Raw genomic sequence first — 18,264 nt, 5'->3', positions numbered from 1 at the left:
TCGATCCTGGGATCATGAGCCTGAGCCGAAGGCAGAGGCTTTAACCCACTTAGCCACCCAGGTGCCCTGAGAAGGAGAGAATCTTAAGCAAACTCTGCTGAGTGCAGAGTCCAAAATGGAGCTCCATCCCAGTGACCCTGAGATCATGACCCGAGCTGAAACCAAGACCATGAAACCAGACTCATGACTGTTTTTCTCCTAGCATAGTGTTTGGAAGTTCATATTGTAGCTTGTGCATTTCATTTCTTTTTATTGCCAAGTAGTATTCTATTGTACGGATTTACTGCATTTGGTTTATCCATTCATCAGTTGATGGACATTTGTGTTGTTTATACTTTTTTACTGGTATGAATAATGCTGCTGTCAATGTCTGTGTGTAACCTTACAGGTGACTATTTATTTCCAGTTCTCTTGGGTACATACCTAGGAGTGGAATTGATATTATATAGAATTATATAGTAACTCTACATTTAATTTTTTGCAATCCTACTATCAGGGTATGAGGAATCCAATTTCTCCACATCCTTACCAACCTTGTCATTGTCTGTCTTTTTTTATTTTAGTTATCCTAATAGATAGGAAGTGTTACTTTGTTGTCATTTTATTGTTTTTAAAAATATTTATTAATCTGTTTTGAGAAAGAGTGCGTGCACTTGGTGTGTGAGTGGAGGGAGGGGCAGAAGGAGAGATTCTTCAAGCAGACTCCCCGCTGAGTGCAGAGCCTGAGGTGGGGCTCAGCCCCACAATCCCTGAGATCATGATCTGAGCTGAAACTAAGAGTCAGATTATTAACTGACTGAGCCACCCAGGCACCCCTTGTTGTGGTTTTAATTTGCATTTCCTTGATGACTAAAATGTTGAATATCTTTTTGTGTGTTTGTTGGCCATTTGTATATTTTCCACAAAATGTCTGTTCAAATCATTTATCCATTTTTTATTTGGGTTAGTCATCCTTTTATTATTGAGTTGTAGGAGTTCGTTATATATTCCGAATACAGATTGCTTATCAGATAAATGGTTTACAGATATTTTCTGCTATTTTGTGGGTTGTCTTTTCACTTTCTTGATGGCTATCACCTGAAGCACAAAGTTTTTTATTTTGATGAGATCCAGTTTATCTTTTTCTTTTGCTGTTTGTGTTTTTGGTGTCATATCTGAGAAGCCGTTACTTAATCCAAGGTCTCAGAGATTTACTTCTATACTCGAAGAATTCTGTAGCTTCAGTTTTGGGTTAATTTTGTATATGGTGTGAAATAGGGATCCAACTTTATTCTTTTGGCATGCAGATATCCAGTTGTCCCAACATCATTTGTCGAAAAAATTATTCTTTCCTCATTGAATTGTTACAGCACGCTTGTCAAGAATAATGGGCCATTCATGTAAAAGTTTATTTCTGAACTGCCAGTTTTGTCCCATTGATCTATATACCTGACCTTATGCCAGAACTATTTTGTCTTGATTACTGTGGCTTTGTATTAAGTTTTTTTTTTTAAGATTTTATTTATTCATTTGACAGAGATCACAAGTAAGCAGAGAGGCAGGCAGAGAGAGAGGAAGGGAAGCAGGCTCCCTGCTGAGCAGAGAGCCCGATGCGGGACTCGATCCCAGGACCCTGAGATCATGACCTGAGCTGAAGGCAGCGGCTTAACCCACTGAGCCACCCAGGCACCCCTGTATTAAGTTTTAAAACTAGTAATTTGAGGTTCTAACTTTGTTGGTTTTCAAGATTGGGCTATTTTGGGTCTCTTGCATTTCCGTATGAATTTTAGTCAGCTAGTGAATTTTACAGAAAGGCTGCTGGGATTTTGATAGGGATTTTATTAAATGTGTGGATCAAATAGGAGAGTATTGCCACCCTAACAATATTGATTTGATCCATGAATGTGGGATGTCTATTTATTTACGTATTTAAATTTTCTTTCAGCAGTATTTTGTTGTTTTTAGTATACATACCTTGAAGCTTTTACCTTCTTGAAAGATCTTGCATTTCCAGAGTGTGATAGTTATTTCATTAATTATGTACATTATTATGTGGCACTCAAATTTTTATTATACTTAACCTATTTTATGTGGCCAGTTGTAGTCTTAATTTTAAAGCATTCCTCATCAGTGTTAATGTAAAAAACAAATGGTTAACATTAAAAGCTCTGTGTTGTTTCAGAGTTGTTCATTGCACCCTTTCTCTAGAAATAGGTCTATTTATGACAAATTTTACATGTGATTTTGGGGATTTAGGGCCTCAGTTTTAAGTCTCTTTGTGCCTGTATACATACTGCTAACCCAGGTGCAACATTCAGAAAAATGTTATTGATAGTGGCAGCAAAGATGAATAAATATTTTTCTTCCTATGTATTTCTAAGTTAAAAATATATGTCTAAATTAAATATGTCGATATATTTAGAGGCGTTCTAAATTAAAAATAACCTTTCTCACATATTCCTTTGAGGATATTCATGTGACCTATTTCATGTTACCTTTGTAATAGTTTTCTTATGTCTCATTTTGCAACCACTGTTCTGTGCTCTTATTAATTCCGGTTTATTCATAGTTAGTGTAGTCTCCTTAGCTGGCCAAGTAGCCTTTTCTTCTGTGCTTGTCATTTTCCCCCTTGGAAATCATATAACTGTATGTTTGTTGTGGCAGTAGCTGGTCAACGGAATAGATTTCAGGAGTAAAAAGCACTTTGCTTTCATGAAAGAGCAAAGTTTCCTTCTTGGCCTAAGCAAGCCATTTCTTTTTTCCTTTTTTTTTGTTTAGATTTTATTTATTTATTTGACAGACAGAGATCACAAGTAGGTAGAGAGAGAGGAGGAAGCAGGCTGCCCATGGAGCAGAGAGCCAGCTGGATGTGGGGCTCAATCCCAGGATCCTGGGATCATGACCTGAGCTGAAGGCACAGACTTTAACCCACTGAACCACCCAGGTGCCCCCCCAAGCAAGCCATTTCTAATAGGAAGAAGGATACATATATTTCAGTTAAAGCAGAAGTGCAGGGATGCCTGAGTGGCTTAGTCAGTTAAGTGTCTGCCTTTGGCTCTGGTCATGATCCCCAGGTCCTGGGATGGAGTCCTGCATTGGGCTCCTAGCTCAGCAGAAAGTCTGCTTCTCCCTCTGTCTGCTGCTCGCCCTGTTCATGCTCTGTCTCTCTCCCTCTCTCTCTCGGACAAATAAATAAATCTTACAAAAAAAAAAAAAACAACAATGCAGATTCACTTTGGGAAACTTTAGAATGATTTTCAAAATACAGATTTTTAGTTTTTTTCTGGGTAGAAATTACAAGTAAAATCTACGTGTGGATCACTTTGATATTTGCATACATTAATTGTAGCAAATGCTCTGCATTTTAAGAGTAGCAATTTAATGTCTGCACTAGATTTTAATATGTTGGGATGGATATATATGGTAATCAGTCTGTGGAATTAAATGGCTATGCTTATGACATTCATATACAATATGTGTAGTGACTAGATACAGAAAATTGAGAGGAAAATTGACTGAAAATGAAGCTGGCAAATTTCTGATACCTTTCTTATGTGTAGAACTAGAATCCTGCAAAAGAAGAGAATTTATAAGTGTTAGCCATCTGGAATTTACAAGTGTTACCAACTCTGATAATCCTAGAAATCTTGAGGATTTTTCACTTGCTTTGTTGATCTGGCTCTTGACCGTGCCAGCCTCTAAACCTCAGATGAGTCCATCTTGAATTATTTTTGTGTTTTCTTTATATAATTCTTTGTGCTTATTATCAGGCAGTCTGGGATTTGAACATTTTTCATCCAAAAGTGCAAATAATAATGTATCCCCTTTTTAGGAATTTTGTATTTACACATAGTTTTGCTTGTATTTAAAGCTAGCTTCAGGAGCAAAGATAGTCTTTTCAACAAGTGATGCTGATCATTTGGACATGCACATGCAAAAATTTAAAAAGGGAAAAGAAAAAAAAGAATCTAGGCACAGACTTAAACTTTTCATAAAAAATAACTAAAAGGGACGCCTGGGTGGCTCGGTTGGTTGAGCGGCTGCCTTCGGCTCAGGTCGTGATCCCAGCGTCCTGGGATTGAGTCCCACATCGGGATCCTTGCTCTGTGGGGAGCCTGCTTCTCCCTCTGACTCTGCCTGCCACTCTGTCTGCCTGTGCTTGCTGTCTCTCTCTCTCTGACAAATGGATAAATAAAATCTTAAAAAAAAAAAAAAAAAACTAAACTAAAAAATGGATCACTGACCTAAATATGAAACACAGAAGTCTTAAAAGATAACATGGGAGGGGCACCTTGGTGGCTCAGTGGGTTAAGCTGCTGCCTTCGGCTCAGGTCATGGTCTCAGGGTCCTGGGATCGAGTCCCGCATTGGGCTCTCTGGTTGGTGGGGATCCTGCTTCCCTCTCTCTCTCTCTGCCTGCCTCTCTGCTACTTGTGATCTCTCTCTGTCAAATAAATAAATAAAATCTTTTACAAAAAAATAACATGGGAGAAAACCTAGATGAATCTTGGGTTTGGTAATGACTTTTTAGATAAAACACCAAAGATGTGACCCATGAAGAAATGAATTGATCAGCCAGGTTTCATTAAAATTAAAAACTTCTCTGTGAAAGACGCTGTCAAGAGAATGTAAAAACAAGTGGGAGAAAATATTTGTAAAAGACACTTGACTATTTGACTATTCAAAGTATACAGAGAACCCTTAAAACTCAGCATAAGAAAACAACCTTTACAAAATGAGCCAAAGACACTGGAGGCACCTGGGTGGCTCAGTGAGTTAAACCTCTGCCTTTAGCTTGGGTCATGATCTCGGGGTCCTGGAGTCGAGCCCCACATTGGGCTCTCTGCTCTGTGGGGAGCCTGCTCCCCCCCCCCATCTCTCTGCCTACCACTGCCTACTTGTGATCTCTCTCTGTCAAATGAATAAATAAAATCTTATTAAAAAAAAAAAAAATGAGCCAAAGACGTTAACAGGGATCTCACCAAAGTAGAAATACAGATGATAAATAAACATATGAAAAGATACTTTACGTCATCATGGAAATGGAAATGTAGAGATCAGAACACTGGGTGTGCCAAATGCTGGTAAGGATGTCCAAGCAAAGGGTCTCATCCATTGCTGGTGGGAATGCAAAATGGTATAGCCGCTTTGAAAGACTGTTTGGTGGTTTCTTATAAGACTCAAATGTCCTCTTACCGTATGATCCAGCAATCACACTCTATAATATTTACCCAAAAGAGTTGAAAATTACGTCTACACAAAAACCTGTACACAGATGTTTATAGCACCTTTATTCATAATTACCAAAACTTGGAAACAATCAAGATGTCCGTCAGTAAGTGAATGGATGGATAACCTGTAGTATGTGCAGGTGATGACTTATTCAGTGCTAAAACGTAATCAAGCATCAAGCTAGGAAAGAAACTTAAAAGCATACTACTGAGTGACCGTCTGAAAAGGTTGCATACTGTGAAGTCCAACTATATGATGTTGCAGAAAAGGCAGAACTTTGGAGACAGTAAAAAGATGAGTGGTTGCCAAGGTTTAGGGGGAGGGAGGAATAACAGACAAAGGAGCACAAAGGATATTTGGGGCAGTGAAACTTACTGTGTATGATATTGTAATGGTGGATACATGTCTTTATACATTTGTCCGAACCCATAGAATGTACAACACCAAAAATGAAGCCTAATGGAAACTGGATTTGTGTTGAAAATGATGTGTCATTGTAGTTTCAGTAGTTACAACAAATGTTATTCAAATGGAGTTTGACCAGAATCAGAGTATTGTGGTACTATATGCATAGGAACGATCACTTTGCCCATTAATTTTGTTCTGTGTTAGGTATGAATTTAGCAGTTGTGGTTACTGGAAACATCATGATACTAATTATAATTAATTCAGTTACTCTACTGGAGTTTTAAACCCCTCCTGTTACTCAGCAGAATAATAGCAATAAGAATATCTAACATTTATTGATTTTATATAAATAGCAAGTGACAAATACTTGACATGGATTAGTTCTTTTAATCCTCATATTATAAGATAGATACATATACTGTATCTTTCAGATGGAGAAACTGAAGCTCAGAGAGGTTAAGCAAATTATCAGAGGATACATAGAAAGTGAATAGAATAGTCCAGATAGTATTCGAACCCAAGCAGTGACTCCAGAGCTGGCGGGGTAAACTATTATGCTGTAGTGCCTCCTTCAGCATTGCTTACCATTGATCTAACTCCTTGAGAGACCTTGCACTTTAGTTATCCTTAGTTTCATTATTTGATGGACTAAAATTTTAATTCAAGTAACTGGATTGTGAAGCTTTTAATAGTAAAAGGAAAAACCCTAGGTTCTTTGAGAATCCTAATGGCTTCCTAGAAATTGGTAGCCAAAACTTTTTTTTTTAGATTTTATATATTTATTAGAGAGAGAGAGAGAGATCACAAGTAGGCAGAGAGGCAGGCAGAGAGAGACATAGAAGCAGACTCCGCACCGAGCAGAGAGCCCGATGCGGGGCTCTATCCCAGGACCCTGAGATCATGACCTCAGCTGAAGGCAAAGGCTTAACCCACTGAGTCTCTCAGGTGCCCCTGCCAAAACTTCTTTTTAAATGGTTGAAGGAATTAGTGTTCAGCTTAGGAAAGAGGATTCAAAGTGAAAGTATGGTTGGACAGAAAAAATTTTGTATTCTATGTGAAGTTGAAAGACAGAACTTGAACCAGCAGGTGAAATTTGTGGGAAAGAATATATTGGCTTAATTCTAAGAAACAATGGTTAGTATCTGCAGTACTGGAAAAAAGAAATAGAATTGCTCTTAAGTTCCCTTGCACTGTAATGAACAATTAAAATTAGCCAACTTTGCTCAGGTTAAGGGGACTAGACTGGGTAACCTAAAAGCTGTCTTCCAACTCTGCTTAGATCTCTTCGGCTTATTTGAGGCCCATTGCATAGACTATCTACTGAAAGAACTGAGGTTTAGTCTATAACACCCTGAATGCTCCTGATCTGCTCTGATCTCAGAAGCTAAGCAGGATCAGACCTGGTTAGTACTTGGACAGGAGGTTCTTAACTCTTATTAAAGTAATACACAAAGGTTTTATAATCTCAGGAAATTTGAGAACCCATTTTTTTATAGTACACCAAAAGCTTTTTTTTTTTTTTTTGTACTTTACAAAAAGAAAGTAATATTGAATTTTCTCTAAAAGAGTTGAATGGTAATGAAATTTTGTGTAGCAGAATATGGTGATGTTGACCAGTATTTTTGGAGTGTCTGTTGACACTTTTGTACATTTTTCATTGACACATGCTGGTTAAGAGTATTCAGGTCTGGAATTAACTTTCAAACAATGACTGACAAGTAACTTATCTCTTAACTACTTTAAAATTCATTTCAGATGTTTGAATTAGTTAACTTAATAATAAATAAAACATCAGAGGGTGCCTGGGTGGTCACACTCTTGATACCAGCCCAGGTCATGATCTCAGGGTTGTGAGATACAGGCTGCCTGGGACTCTGTGCTAGATGTGGAGTCTGCTTAAGACTCTCCCTCTCGGGGCGCCTGGGTGGCTCAGTGGGTTAAAGCCTCTGCCTTTGGCTCGGGTCATGATCCCAGGGTCTTGGGATCGAGCCCTGTATTGGGCTCTATGCTCTGCGGGGAGCCTGCTTCCTCCTCTCTCTGCCTGCCTCTCTGCCTACTTGTGATCTCTGTCTGTCAAATAAATAAAAATCTTTAAAAAGGTGGGGGGCACCTGGGTGGCTCAGTGGGTTAATCCTCCGCCTTCAGCTCAGGTCATGATCCCGGGGTCCTGGGATCGAGCCCCGCATTGGACTCTCTGCTCAGCAGGGAGCCTGCTTCCCCCTCTTTCTCTGCCTGCCTCTCTGCCTACTTGTGATCTCTGCCAAATAAATAAATAAATAAATAAATAAAAAGATTCTCCCTCTCTCAGGAACATGGCAAGGATGTCCATTATCACCACTGCTATTCAAAATAGTACTAGAAGTCCTAGCCTCAGCAGTCAGACAACAAAAAGAAATTAAAGGCATCCAAATCAGCAAAAAAGTCAAACTATCACTCTTCGCAGATGATATGATACTATATGTGGAAAACCCAAAAAGACTCCACTCCAAAACTACTAGAACTTGTACAGGAATTCAGTAAAGTGTCAGGATATAAAATCAATGCACAGAAATCAGTTGCATTTCCTTACACCAACGACAAGACAGAAGAAAGAGAAATTAAGGAGTCAGTCCCATTTACAATTGCACCCAAAACCATAAGGTACCTAGGAATAAACCTAACCAAAGAGGCAAAGAATTTGTACTCAGAAAACTATAAAGTACTCATAAAAGAAATTGAGGAAGACACAAAGAAATGGAAAAATGTTCTATGCTCATGGATTGGAAGAACAAATATTGTGAAAATATCTATGCTACCTAAAGCAATCTACACATTTAATGTAATCCCTATCAAAATCCCATCCATTTTTTTCAAAGAAATGGAACAAATAATCCTAAAATTTGTATGGAACCAGAAAAGACCTCGAATAGCCAGAGGAATATTGAAAAAGGAAGCCAACGTTGGTGGCATCACAATTCCAGACTTCAGGCTCTATTAGAAAGCTGTCATCATCAAGACAGTATGGTACTGGCACAAAAACAGACACCTGGATTAATGGAACAGAATAGAGAGCCCAGAAATAGACCCTCAACTCTATGGTCAACTAATCTTTGACAAAGCAGGAAAGAATGTCCAATGGGAAAAAAACAGCCTCTTCAACAAATGGTGTTGGGAAAATTGGACAGCCATATGCAGAAAAGTGAAACCGGCCCACTTCCTTACACCACAGATGAAAATAGACTCAAAATGGATGAAGGACCTCAATGTGAGAAAGGAATCCATCAAAATCCTTGAGGAGAACACAGGCAGCAACCTCTTTGACCTCAGCCGCAACAACTTCTTCCTAGGAACATCGCCAAAGGCAAGGGAAGCAAGGGCAAAAATGAACTATTGGGACTCCATCAAGATCAAAAGCTTTTGCACAGCCAAGGAAACAGTTAACAAAACCAAAAGACAACTGACAGAATGGGAGAAGATACTTGCAAACGACATATCAGATATATGGGCTAGTATCCAAAATCTATAAAGAGCTTATCAAACTCAACACCCAAAGAACAAATAATCCAATCAAGAAATGGGCAGAGGACATGAACAACATTTCTGCAAAGAAGACATCCAGATGGCCAACAGACACATGAAAAAGTGCTCCACATCACTCGGCATCAGGGAAATACAAATCAAAACCACAATGAGATACCACCTCACACCAGTCAGAATTGCTAAAATTAACAAGTCAGGAAATGACAGATGCTGGCGAGAATACGGAGAATGGGGAACCGTCCTACACTGCTGGTGGGAATGCAAGCTGGTGCAGCCACTCTGGAAAACAGCATGGAGGTTCCTCAAAAAGTTGAAAATTGAGTTACCCTGTGACCCAGCAATTGCACTACTGGGTATTTACCCTAAAGATAAAAACATAGTGATCCGAAGGGGCACGTGCACCCGAATGTTTACAGCAGAAATGTCTACAATAGCCAAACTATGGGAAGAACCTAGATGTCCATCAACAGACAAATGGATAAAGAAGATGTGGTGTATATATATACAATGGAATACTATGTAGCCATCAAAAGAAATGAAATCTTGTCATTTGCGACGACATGGATGGAACTAGAGGGTATTAGGCTTAGTGAGATAAGTCGATTGGAGAGACAACTGTCATATGATCTCCCTGATATGAGGAAGTGGAGGTGCAACGTGGGAGGTTTGGGGGGTAGGAAAAGAATAAATGAAACAAGATGGGATCGGGAAGGAGACAAACCATAAGAGACTCTTAATGTCACAAAACAAACTGAGGGTTGCCAGGGGGAGGGAGGTAGGAAGAGGGTGGTGGGATTATGGTCATTGGGGAGGGTATGTGCTATGGTGAGTGCTTTGAAGTGTGTAAACCTGGCAATTCACAGACCTGCACCCTTGGGGCTAATAACACATTATATGTTTATTTAAAAATTTAAAAATTATTTTAAAAAAAGACTCTCCCTACCCCCCTCATTCTCAAATAATAACAATGAAAATGTTGGTTCGAGACTGGGTCTTTGAGGGGCTGACTCCCTTATTTACTGCCATGTCCTTGAACCCAGCTCAAATGTGCTGGGTTTTTTTAATAGTTTTTTTTTTTTTTTTAAGATTTTATTTATTTGACAGACAGAGATCACAAGTAGGAAGAGAGGCAGGCAAGAGAGAGAGAGAGAGAGAGAGAGCGGGAAGCAGGCTCCCTGCTGAGCAGAGAGCCCAAGGCGGGGCTCAATCCCAGGACCTTGAGATCATCACCTGAGCCAAAGGCAGAGGCTTAACTTACTGAGCCACCCAGGTGCCCCTGATATATGCTCTTTCAATACTGGGTCAGTCCATGGTAATACTTAATACAGTATCTGATCTAATACATTAGGATTTTTTCCCAAAAAAAGTTGCTGTAGAAAAAAAGTAGTGTCATGAAACATATTTCAAAGAGGAAAGCAGTATTTATAAGGATTATAAAATTTAAGAAGGGCATAACATAGGGCCTCCCTGGGTAGCTCAGTCATCTGACTCTTGATCTCAGCTCAGGGCTTGATCTCAGGGTAAGTTCAAGCTCTGCATTGGTTCCACATGGGTTTGTGTAGCCTACTTTAAAAAAAAGAATGGCATAGCATATTTTTATCTGCAGGAATTAGAATAATACAGGAGTGTTTGTTTTAATGTAGATTAATGTAACTTTAGTCTGTTGAAAAATATGAACATCACCTGTCATATTCAGAACTGGATTACATCCCCAGGTTTTGCTTCAATTGTCTTTGTTTCAGATGATCTTTCTCATCTCTGTCGGCAATATCATTAGCAACTTTTTACTGGTTCTTTTCTTTACCTCCAGTTGTTACGGGAGCAAAATGCCCCATAGAAAAGGTGCCTCAAGTATGTGTATTTAAATATTAGCTTTAGTGTCTTGATTCTAAATAAACATTAGTGTTAGTGGGTTATGTAAATTATGTTATTTATTAAGCTATCATATTAGAATAAATCTGTGAGTTAGGAAAACTTGAGAGAAGAAAATCATGTATTCCCTATATACATTTAATGATATGTATAACTTCAGTTCCTGAGTAAGACAGAAACAAGTACAATAAGTAAAGTCAATAATGAATATTAATTTTTCAGTTGGGGGAAAAGGTGTTTGTATATTTCTTCATGTTATGTAGATGGTATCATCTGTCATAAGTTTCTCATACATTTTGTTTATTTTAGTCCTTGTTCCTTTTGTCATTTGATTTTAATATAGCTATATTTTATAAGAGCCTTTAGTATGATAATTTTAAGTAATTAGCCAACAAATTCATTTCAGACGAGATTGGGTGTGTTCAGGGTGGTATGGCCGTAGACCCAACAAATTCATTTCAAACCCAGAAGAACAGCAAATTAAGTTATAATTTATAAGGGGCATTTTCTGTTTGCAGATAGCAAATGGGAGTATTTCATAAAAATAAGACCTTTGTCATTTCTTGATGTTATAGTGGTTATGAGTAAAAAACTGATGTGAAATTAGTTGCTATTTGACATACATTCTTTTTTAAAAACAAGAGAAAATGAACATATCGTATTTGAATGCATGTTGATTTATGATTGAATAGGTTGGCCTGTTAAGCTATTTGACACTGAGCATGTGCCATATGTGTCCTGTGTGAGGAGATAGAGTTTCAAGATAATGAAGACTTATACCTCTCTGAACTTAGAGAATTTTGTTCTTTATGACTTAGGACACCAGTGACTTAGTAAAAGATATAAAAAAAAAAAACCTCTCAAGTTTGCAAGTGTTGTGACTAACACATGATACATGTGAGATCATTTAGGTTTTAATCTCTTAATCTGATATCTAAGGAGGCTTTACAGGTAATCTCTGAAGGTTTAGGGCTGCTTTTAAAGGTGTTTTTAATGACCTAGAAGTATTTGTTCTATACTTAAATAAAGTGCAGCAGCCGTTCTAGGGGGCAAAGAAGAGAAGAGAATTCTCTTAAGAATTTCCTTATAGCTTTCTTCTTAGGAAGGCTGTAGAGCTCAGTATTTTGTCTATAAGATAGGTCTGAATTCACTAGTCTTGACAGTATTTTGGGCCTAGTGGACACTTAACTCCAGGATCCTTTGCTGATGGATCTAGAATTTGCTCTCTCCAGCTATGGGAGTCACTAACCAGCTGTAACTATTTAAATTTAAACTAATTAAATATAAATAAAATTTAAAATTCACTTGCATTAGCCACATTTCAAGTGCTCAGTAGTGACGTGAGTCATAGCCACCTCTTTAGACAGTGTAGATATAGAGTGTTTCCATCTTCTTGGAAGGTTCCTTTGCATAGCACTGATCTAGAAAAAGTTACATGATAAAGATGTTAGAAGGGCTTTAGTTGTGTGGAGGAAATTAGTTTAGAATCGAAAAGAGTATCTTTTTAGCTGAGAGCCTTTAAGACTTTGAATGTGACATTAGTTGACAGTGGAAACATTTCAGGCATTTAATTCTTCTATGTTTACTCCCAAAGTAAAATAAACAAATTCTGTAGTTCCATTTCAGGATTGTAGAAATAGGCATGTGTGACTTTCTAGATGATTCTGAAAGTTAGAATTTGTGAATTCACATTTCTGTCAGATATTTGATTTCATTGTGCAGTCTTCTGAGGCAGATACTGATTCAATAAGATCTTCTTTCTTTTCCCTGTTAATTGATAAGCCTCTGTAATAAAGTCTCTGAAGTTCTGAGACTTTTTAGCTGTTTAGGTTAATCCTCATGTTAACCTCTCAACCCTCACCTGGCTTTAGAAAGCAGCAAATGAATGTTCTTACATTCAAAGAAGGTATCTGCATTCTTTAGATCTTTTCCCACTCCATTTTAGACATGTGAAAAAGATATTTATAATATTGCCATACTTTTTTAATATTTAATATTATAAAGATTAGTGAAATCTGTCATTTTCTTCTTTTCCCCAAATGGAAATAACATCATCCTTTTTATTATATACTAATTAGAAAAAAATGAAAATAGAAAAATTAAATTGTGAAAGATTTCTCTTAATCTCAGTGGAAATCCTTCTAGTACATTACCCTCAAGTCTGATAATGGCAGTTGGTTTAAGGCATGTGTATGTCTTTTTACTGTATTAGTAGCTGAAAGCAGAAAAACATGAGTTCCATAGATATCAAAAAGGCATTTGATTGTATTTAACATCCAGTTTTGGTAATTTAAGAATCTCTTAACTAAAATACAAATAGAAATTTCATTAAATATGACCAGTTAGATTAACAGAGTTTTCTAATATTGAACTCTGTTTTCTTAAAATGAACCTTCTTTGGTCATGGTGTACTGCTATTTTAATAAGCTACTTGATTTTTTCTTTTTTTTTTAAAGATTTATTTATTTATTTGACAGAGAGGGGGGGAGAGAGAGAGAGAGAGTAAATACAGTCAGGGGGAGTGGCAGGCAGAGGGAGAAGCAGACTCCGTGCTGAACAAGGAGCCCAATGCTGGACTCAATTCCATGACCCAGGCCCGAGCCAAAGGCAGACGCTTAATGGGCTGAGCCACCCAGGCGCCCTGAGCTACTTGATTCTTATTGCTAATATTTATTTTAAAAATAGATTGGAGTGTCTTTTTTTCTTCTTTTTGTGTTGTCTTACCAGATTTTAGTTACCACTAAAAGAACTGAGAAACTGTTCTTAGTCTGTTTCTTGAAACAACTTAAGAAGCATGGGACTTACCTGTTCTTTAAGGTTCATCTTCTTGTTTGAGCCATGGTGCTTATGTAGGTTGTAATTCTTTGCAGTTTTCTTAAATTCTTCTGTATAGGGATTGATTTATTTGTAACTTTCAAATTTATCTGCATAGAGTTACCCACATTATTTCTTCTGTATCTATGATTATAAATTCTTACATATTCTTAATTTTGTTTTTATGTTTTCTTAGACTAGCTGATGTTTTATGTATTTTATTTTTAAAGACTAATTCTTGATTTTTAAATTTTTCCAATTCAGTTTCAATTTTTATCTTTATGGATTCTTCTCCTAAAGGATTATTGATATCCAAGTGAGGGAAGTAAAGTGAGAAGTGAAACTTGCTTGTCTGTGGTGTAGGCTTCCTACGTCTATAAAATTGCTACATTTAAATTTAATAGGTACTTTCTTAAATAGAAATTACTAAAATTCCAGAATATTGCTGTGACTGACCACTTGCAGGCCATAGCTTTTCCTTTCTTTGCATCACAGTTTTGTTGAAAGGATATTTTTAAAGAATTAGTGTGTGTTGCCGTTGTTGTTTTTAATAAAATTTTTCCATTTAGAATCTTGGTGTCCTCAGGCAGTATGTTGTTAACTTCATGTATACTAACAACTCAAGCTTGCATAGATCCTACTTCTCTACTTAAAGATCTTACTGGTTCACAGTCAAGTGATTGGTGGTGGGTAGGTTTTTAATAACACTTTAGAATATAAAACCAAGCTATATTTAGTTAGCATTAGTCAACTTATACATTTCCATTTGTTGAACTCTTCCTTTTGTGTTAATAGCATATATTTTATTATAAAATTTGTTTTTATTTTAAGACTGAATTTAAGTACTTGTCTTTCTTTTTAGGTATAAGCGTGTCTTTTCAGTTGGAACCCATGCGATTACTACATATAATCCCAATACTTTAGAAGTAACAAATCAGGTAATCATATTAGAAGCTGTCAGACATTTTTTGAACTTCATTTGATTTTTAAAAGCCAGATAATGACCCATGATTTCCTTGGCCTGAAATCAGTATTTTAGGTTAGAAGAGTCAACTTTGAAAGAGATTATTAATATGCTTAATACAATACTTCATGCCATGTACCAAAAATTAGTAAATAAAAGAGGTTAGTGACAAATGTTTTTCTAGGCTCTAAGTAGTATAACTTTTTGATATGTTGCTTTTGATTGTAGCCATCTCTTTTATGTAAATCACTACACCAATTCTTTATAATTTTAAAGACTATTGGAACTGCAGTAAAGGCATACGTAAATTAAGTTACAATGCAGTGGTTGAAAAATACTTGTTATGGAAGTAGGATTACTGTTTATAAAGGCAAGACCACATTGAATATGGATAGTAAATAAATATATTCTAGCTTATTTTTAATTCTAAATTAGGCACGTTTCACAGATTCCTTTTTGTCTAACAGACCTGTAGGTAATAATAAAATTTTATTCCTCATTTCTTTTCACTTTTATGTATATTAATTGCTTTGGATTAATGCCATTAATCATTAAAATTGGAATGCAGATGGAATTTTTATTGTTGTCTCTGATAACTGAAAGCCTTTAAAAGAATCTGTTACAGAATTACTGTAAGATATAACATCTTCTAGGCCGCTGTATTATTTTGTAAGATTTTTCTCATTTAATCAGTGATTGTGAAATTAAAATAGTAAAAATAGTATTTAATCTAGCATCAGTTGGAAGAATTTTTCTTTTTGTTAGTGGCCTTATGGAGACATTTGCAGCATCAGTCCTGTTGGAAAAGGACAAGGAACGGAATTCAACCTCACATTTCGTAAAAGCAGTGGGAAAAAGTCAGAAACTTTAAAATTTTCTACAGAGCACAGAACAGAACTTCTTACAGAAGCATTGGTAAGAACAGTTCCATATAAATAAGCTAAATTTCTCTGTTCTTTTTTTTTTTTTTTTAAATGAAACAGTTACATTAAAGTACAGATATTAGCTTTGCGCAGTGGCAGTATTGTAGCCAATGAGGTTTATCCGAGGCGCGATTATTGCTGATTAAAGTACAGGTATTAATGTTATGAGCCTTTGTTCCCATACTTCTTTTTTCTTATTGACTGTTAACTTGATTCTGTGAAACTTTCACTTTCTCTAGCTGAAAGTCTGAAAAATCCTGTATAGTTAATAGTGTTTAGACTTTTTAGGCATATACAGAGCAAAGCAGTTCTGTTTAATCTGTTTTGTGTTTCAGTGAAGTTACACACATTTTTTACAGCCTTAATGTATAACATCCAATATTTTTAATATCAGTGTTACCAAGTTGAGATTTTACATGTTTTGGATAGAAAGGACTAAACTGTGAGTCTTCCTTACCAGTCTGTTGTCATAAACTATGATTATGTTTTCTCTTTCAGAGATTTAGAACTGATTTTTCAGAAGGAAAAATCACAGGAAGGGCAAGTATTTAACATTATTAATACCTATTTTTATTTTAATTTTGCCTGTTATTATAGAAATCATGCTGTGCTGTGTGTTTCTTTTATGGCAAAGCTAAAGGGAAAAAAGGAATCATCTTTTAATGTGGCACTGTGTGAGAGATGAATGTAGTTTAACAGGAATTAGATTTGTGATTGTTAATGTTGATGGTTGGAGAAAAAGTTTTCAGGCAGAACTATGGAACGTTCAAACCAGTATCATAACCATTCATGTGCTCTTTATTCAATATTCTAAACAGCAACAGTAAGCATCACACTGTGGATAATACCTGTTGGAACATGCACTAGTTGTTTGGTATAGGATTTTGCTATTTCAGAATACTAAGGTTTTAAGTTTGGGGTATATCAAAACTATCATATATTCTTGCACTGGATCTGGCTGCTCAAGGCTTTGAGTGGTGCACTGGCAGCTTTGGGGAAGTCACAGGTGCTTATTAGAATCTTCATAACTTTCTCAGGTGCTTTCTAGTCATGTTACAATAGCATTTAAACTAAATCAGAGACTTCTAAAGAGGGCAGATGGAAGTTTATGCTTTTTTCACTCCTTTAAAATACTAAATTTCTTTCCATGAGAAGTTATTGCTTTTATAACGGGGAGAAGGGCAAAATAATGCCTAAAGCGGTAGTATTGTTCAGAGCTCTGGCTTCTAGTAAAAGTCAGGAACTAAATTCTGAGAAGCTGGCAGCATCATTTCCTTGTCTTTTTAAGCCCGCATCCTTCCTATGGATGTTCTGTTGCTAGTTTTAGCATCCCAGAAGCCTCACTGATGTCAAGTCAACAACTGACTGGCTGCCCAGGAGCCATTTAAAATAGATTAATGGCAGTTGGCAAGCTGCTTGTTTCTTGTTCCTCTTGAGCCACAGTCAGATTTGTATAAATTATAATTTGGGGGTGCGCCTGGGTGGCTCAGTGGGTTAAGCCTCTGCCTTCAGCTCAGGACATGAACTCAGGGTCCTGGGATGGAGCCCCACATCTTCCCCACCTCTTTGTGCCTGCTGCTCTGCCTACTTGTGATCTCTGTCAAATAAATAAAATCTTAAAAAAAAATTGTAATTTGGTATGCTTATTTTAATTACTTTATGTTAGCAGTTGAGTTTTCCATATTCCTCCATTTCCTGTTTGGAAAACAACTGCTTCCAAAAACATACTTTTAGATTTTGTTTATAAGCTCCCCTTTATATCAGTTAACTTTAGCCACTTAATACTTTTCAAAACTGAGGTGGAAACAGTGTCTCTAAAAGATTGTCTGAAAGTCAGTCTGCCTAGTTTTAATCAGGAATAAATGGCACCTCTTCTTCCCCTAAATGCTCTGCCCTCAAATACTTTTGCATAAGTTGAATTTGACCCTCAGGTCTTCAGTTGTCTGTAGATGTACTCTAAAGCAGATCTCTAAGTCTCTTTCGGCCTCTACAGTCTAGAGGGATAATGATGTGTTTCCGTCAGCCCAGCTCATTATGACAGTTGATTATCAGCTGGGGGGAATAGAGACTATCCTGCAGAGTGGGTTAGGGCATGCAAACAAGCATAGTTTGGAAAAGCACCACCATTTTTGTGGCTTCCCTTCTGGAGAGAAGTGTCACTGGTCCATCCTTTAGTTCAGAATCAAGGTTCTAAATATATTGTTCGGTTAATGTGTGCCCTTTATCTTTCTGCAGAATTCCTTTTATGGAGCTATAATGTGCATTATTATGCCACTGATCAATAATGCTCCGGGGACCTGATGTCATATGATCATGAGCCAAACTGAGGCTCATTGCTGGGTTTAGTGTTTGGGTGTTGTGGAGGTGTTTATTACTTAATGCCTTACTCACTTTTCTGAATACTTTTACAAGAGAATTTCTCTCATGTCAGTATTAGAAATAGTTGTACTCCTGAGTCAACCAATTTATTTTTACCTGAGGAGTCCTGTAATTGACCATGTGTCATATTGTTGGGTAGAAAACTTTGTGGACTTTTTGGATGGGTGAGGGGATA

At 36.9% G+C, this 18,264-nt stretch overlaps 1 protein-coding gene across 3 annotated transcripts in view; it reads left to right on the top strand.

Annotated features, from left to right (window-relative positions):
• Positions 1 to 18,264, top strand: part of DNAJC13 (DnaJ heat shock protein family (Hsp40) member C13) — a 125,470-nt gene that overhangs the window by 22,094 nt on the left and 85,112 nt on the right. For all 3 annotated transcript variants that reach the window (XM_082719091.1, XM_082719090.1, XM_082719092.1), the window contains 3 exons: positions 14,686 to 14,761; positions 15,553 to 15,702; positions 16,209 to 16,250. In XM_082719091.1, the coding sequence (XP_082575217.1) occupies positions 14,686 to 14,761; positions 15,553 to 15,702; positions 16,209 to 16,250 (268 nt within the window). The remainder of the gene's footprint in view (positions 1 to 14,685; positions 14,762 to 15,552; positions 15,703 to 16,208; positions 16,251 to 18,264) is intronic.

The sequence above is a fragment of the Mustela nivalis genome (assembly GCF_964662115.1).
Source record: "Mustela nivalis genome assembly, chromosome: 1".
Lineage (NCBI taxonomy): Eukaryota > Metazoa > Chordata > Mammalia > Carnivora > Mustelidae > Mustela > Mustela nivalis.
The sequence above is the reverse complement of the archived record's forward strand: the minus strand, read 5'-3'. Positions and strand labels throughout refer to the sequence as shown.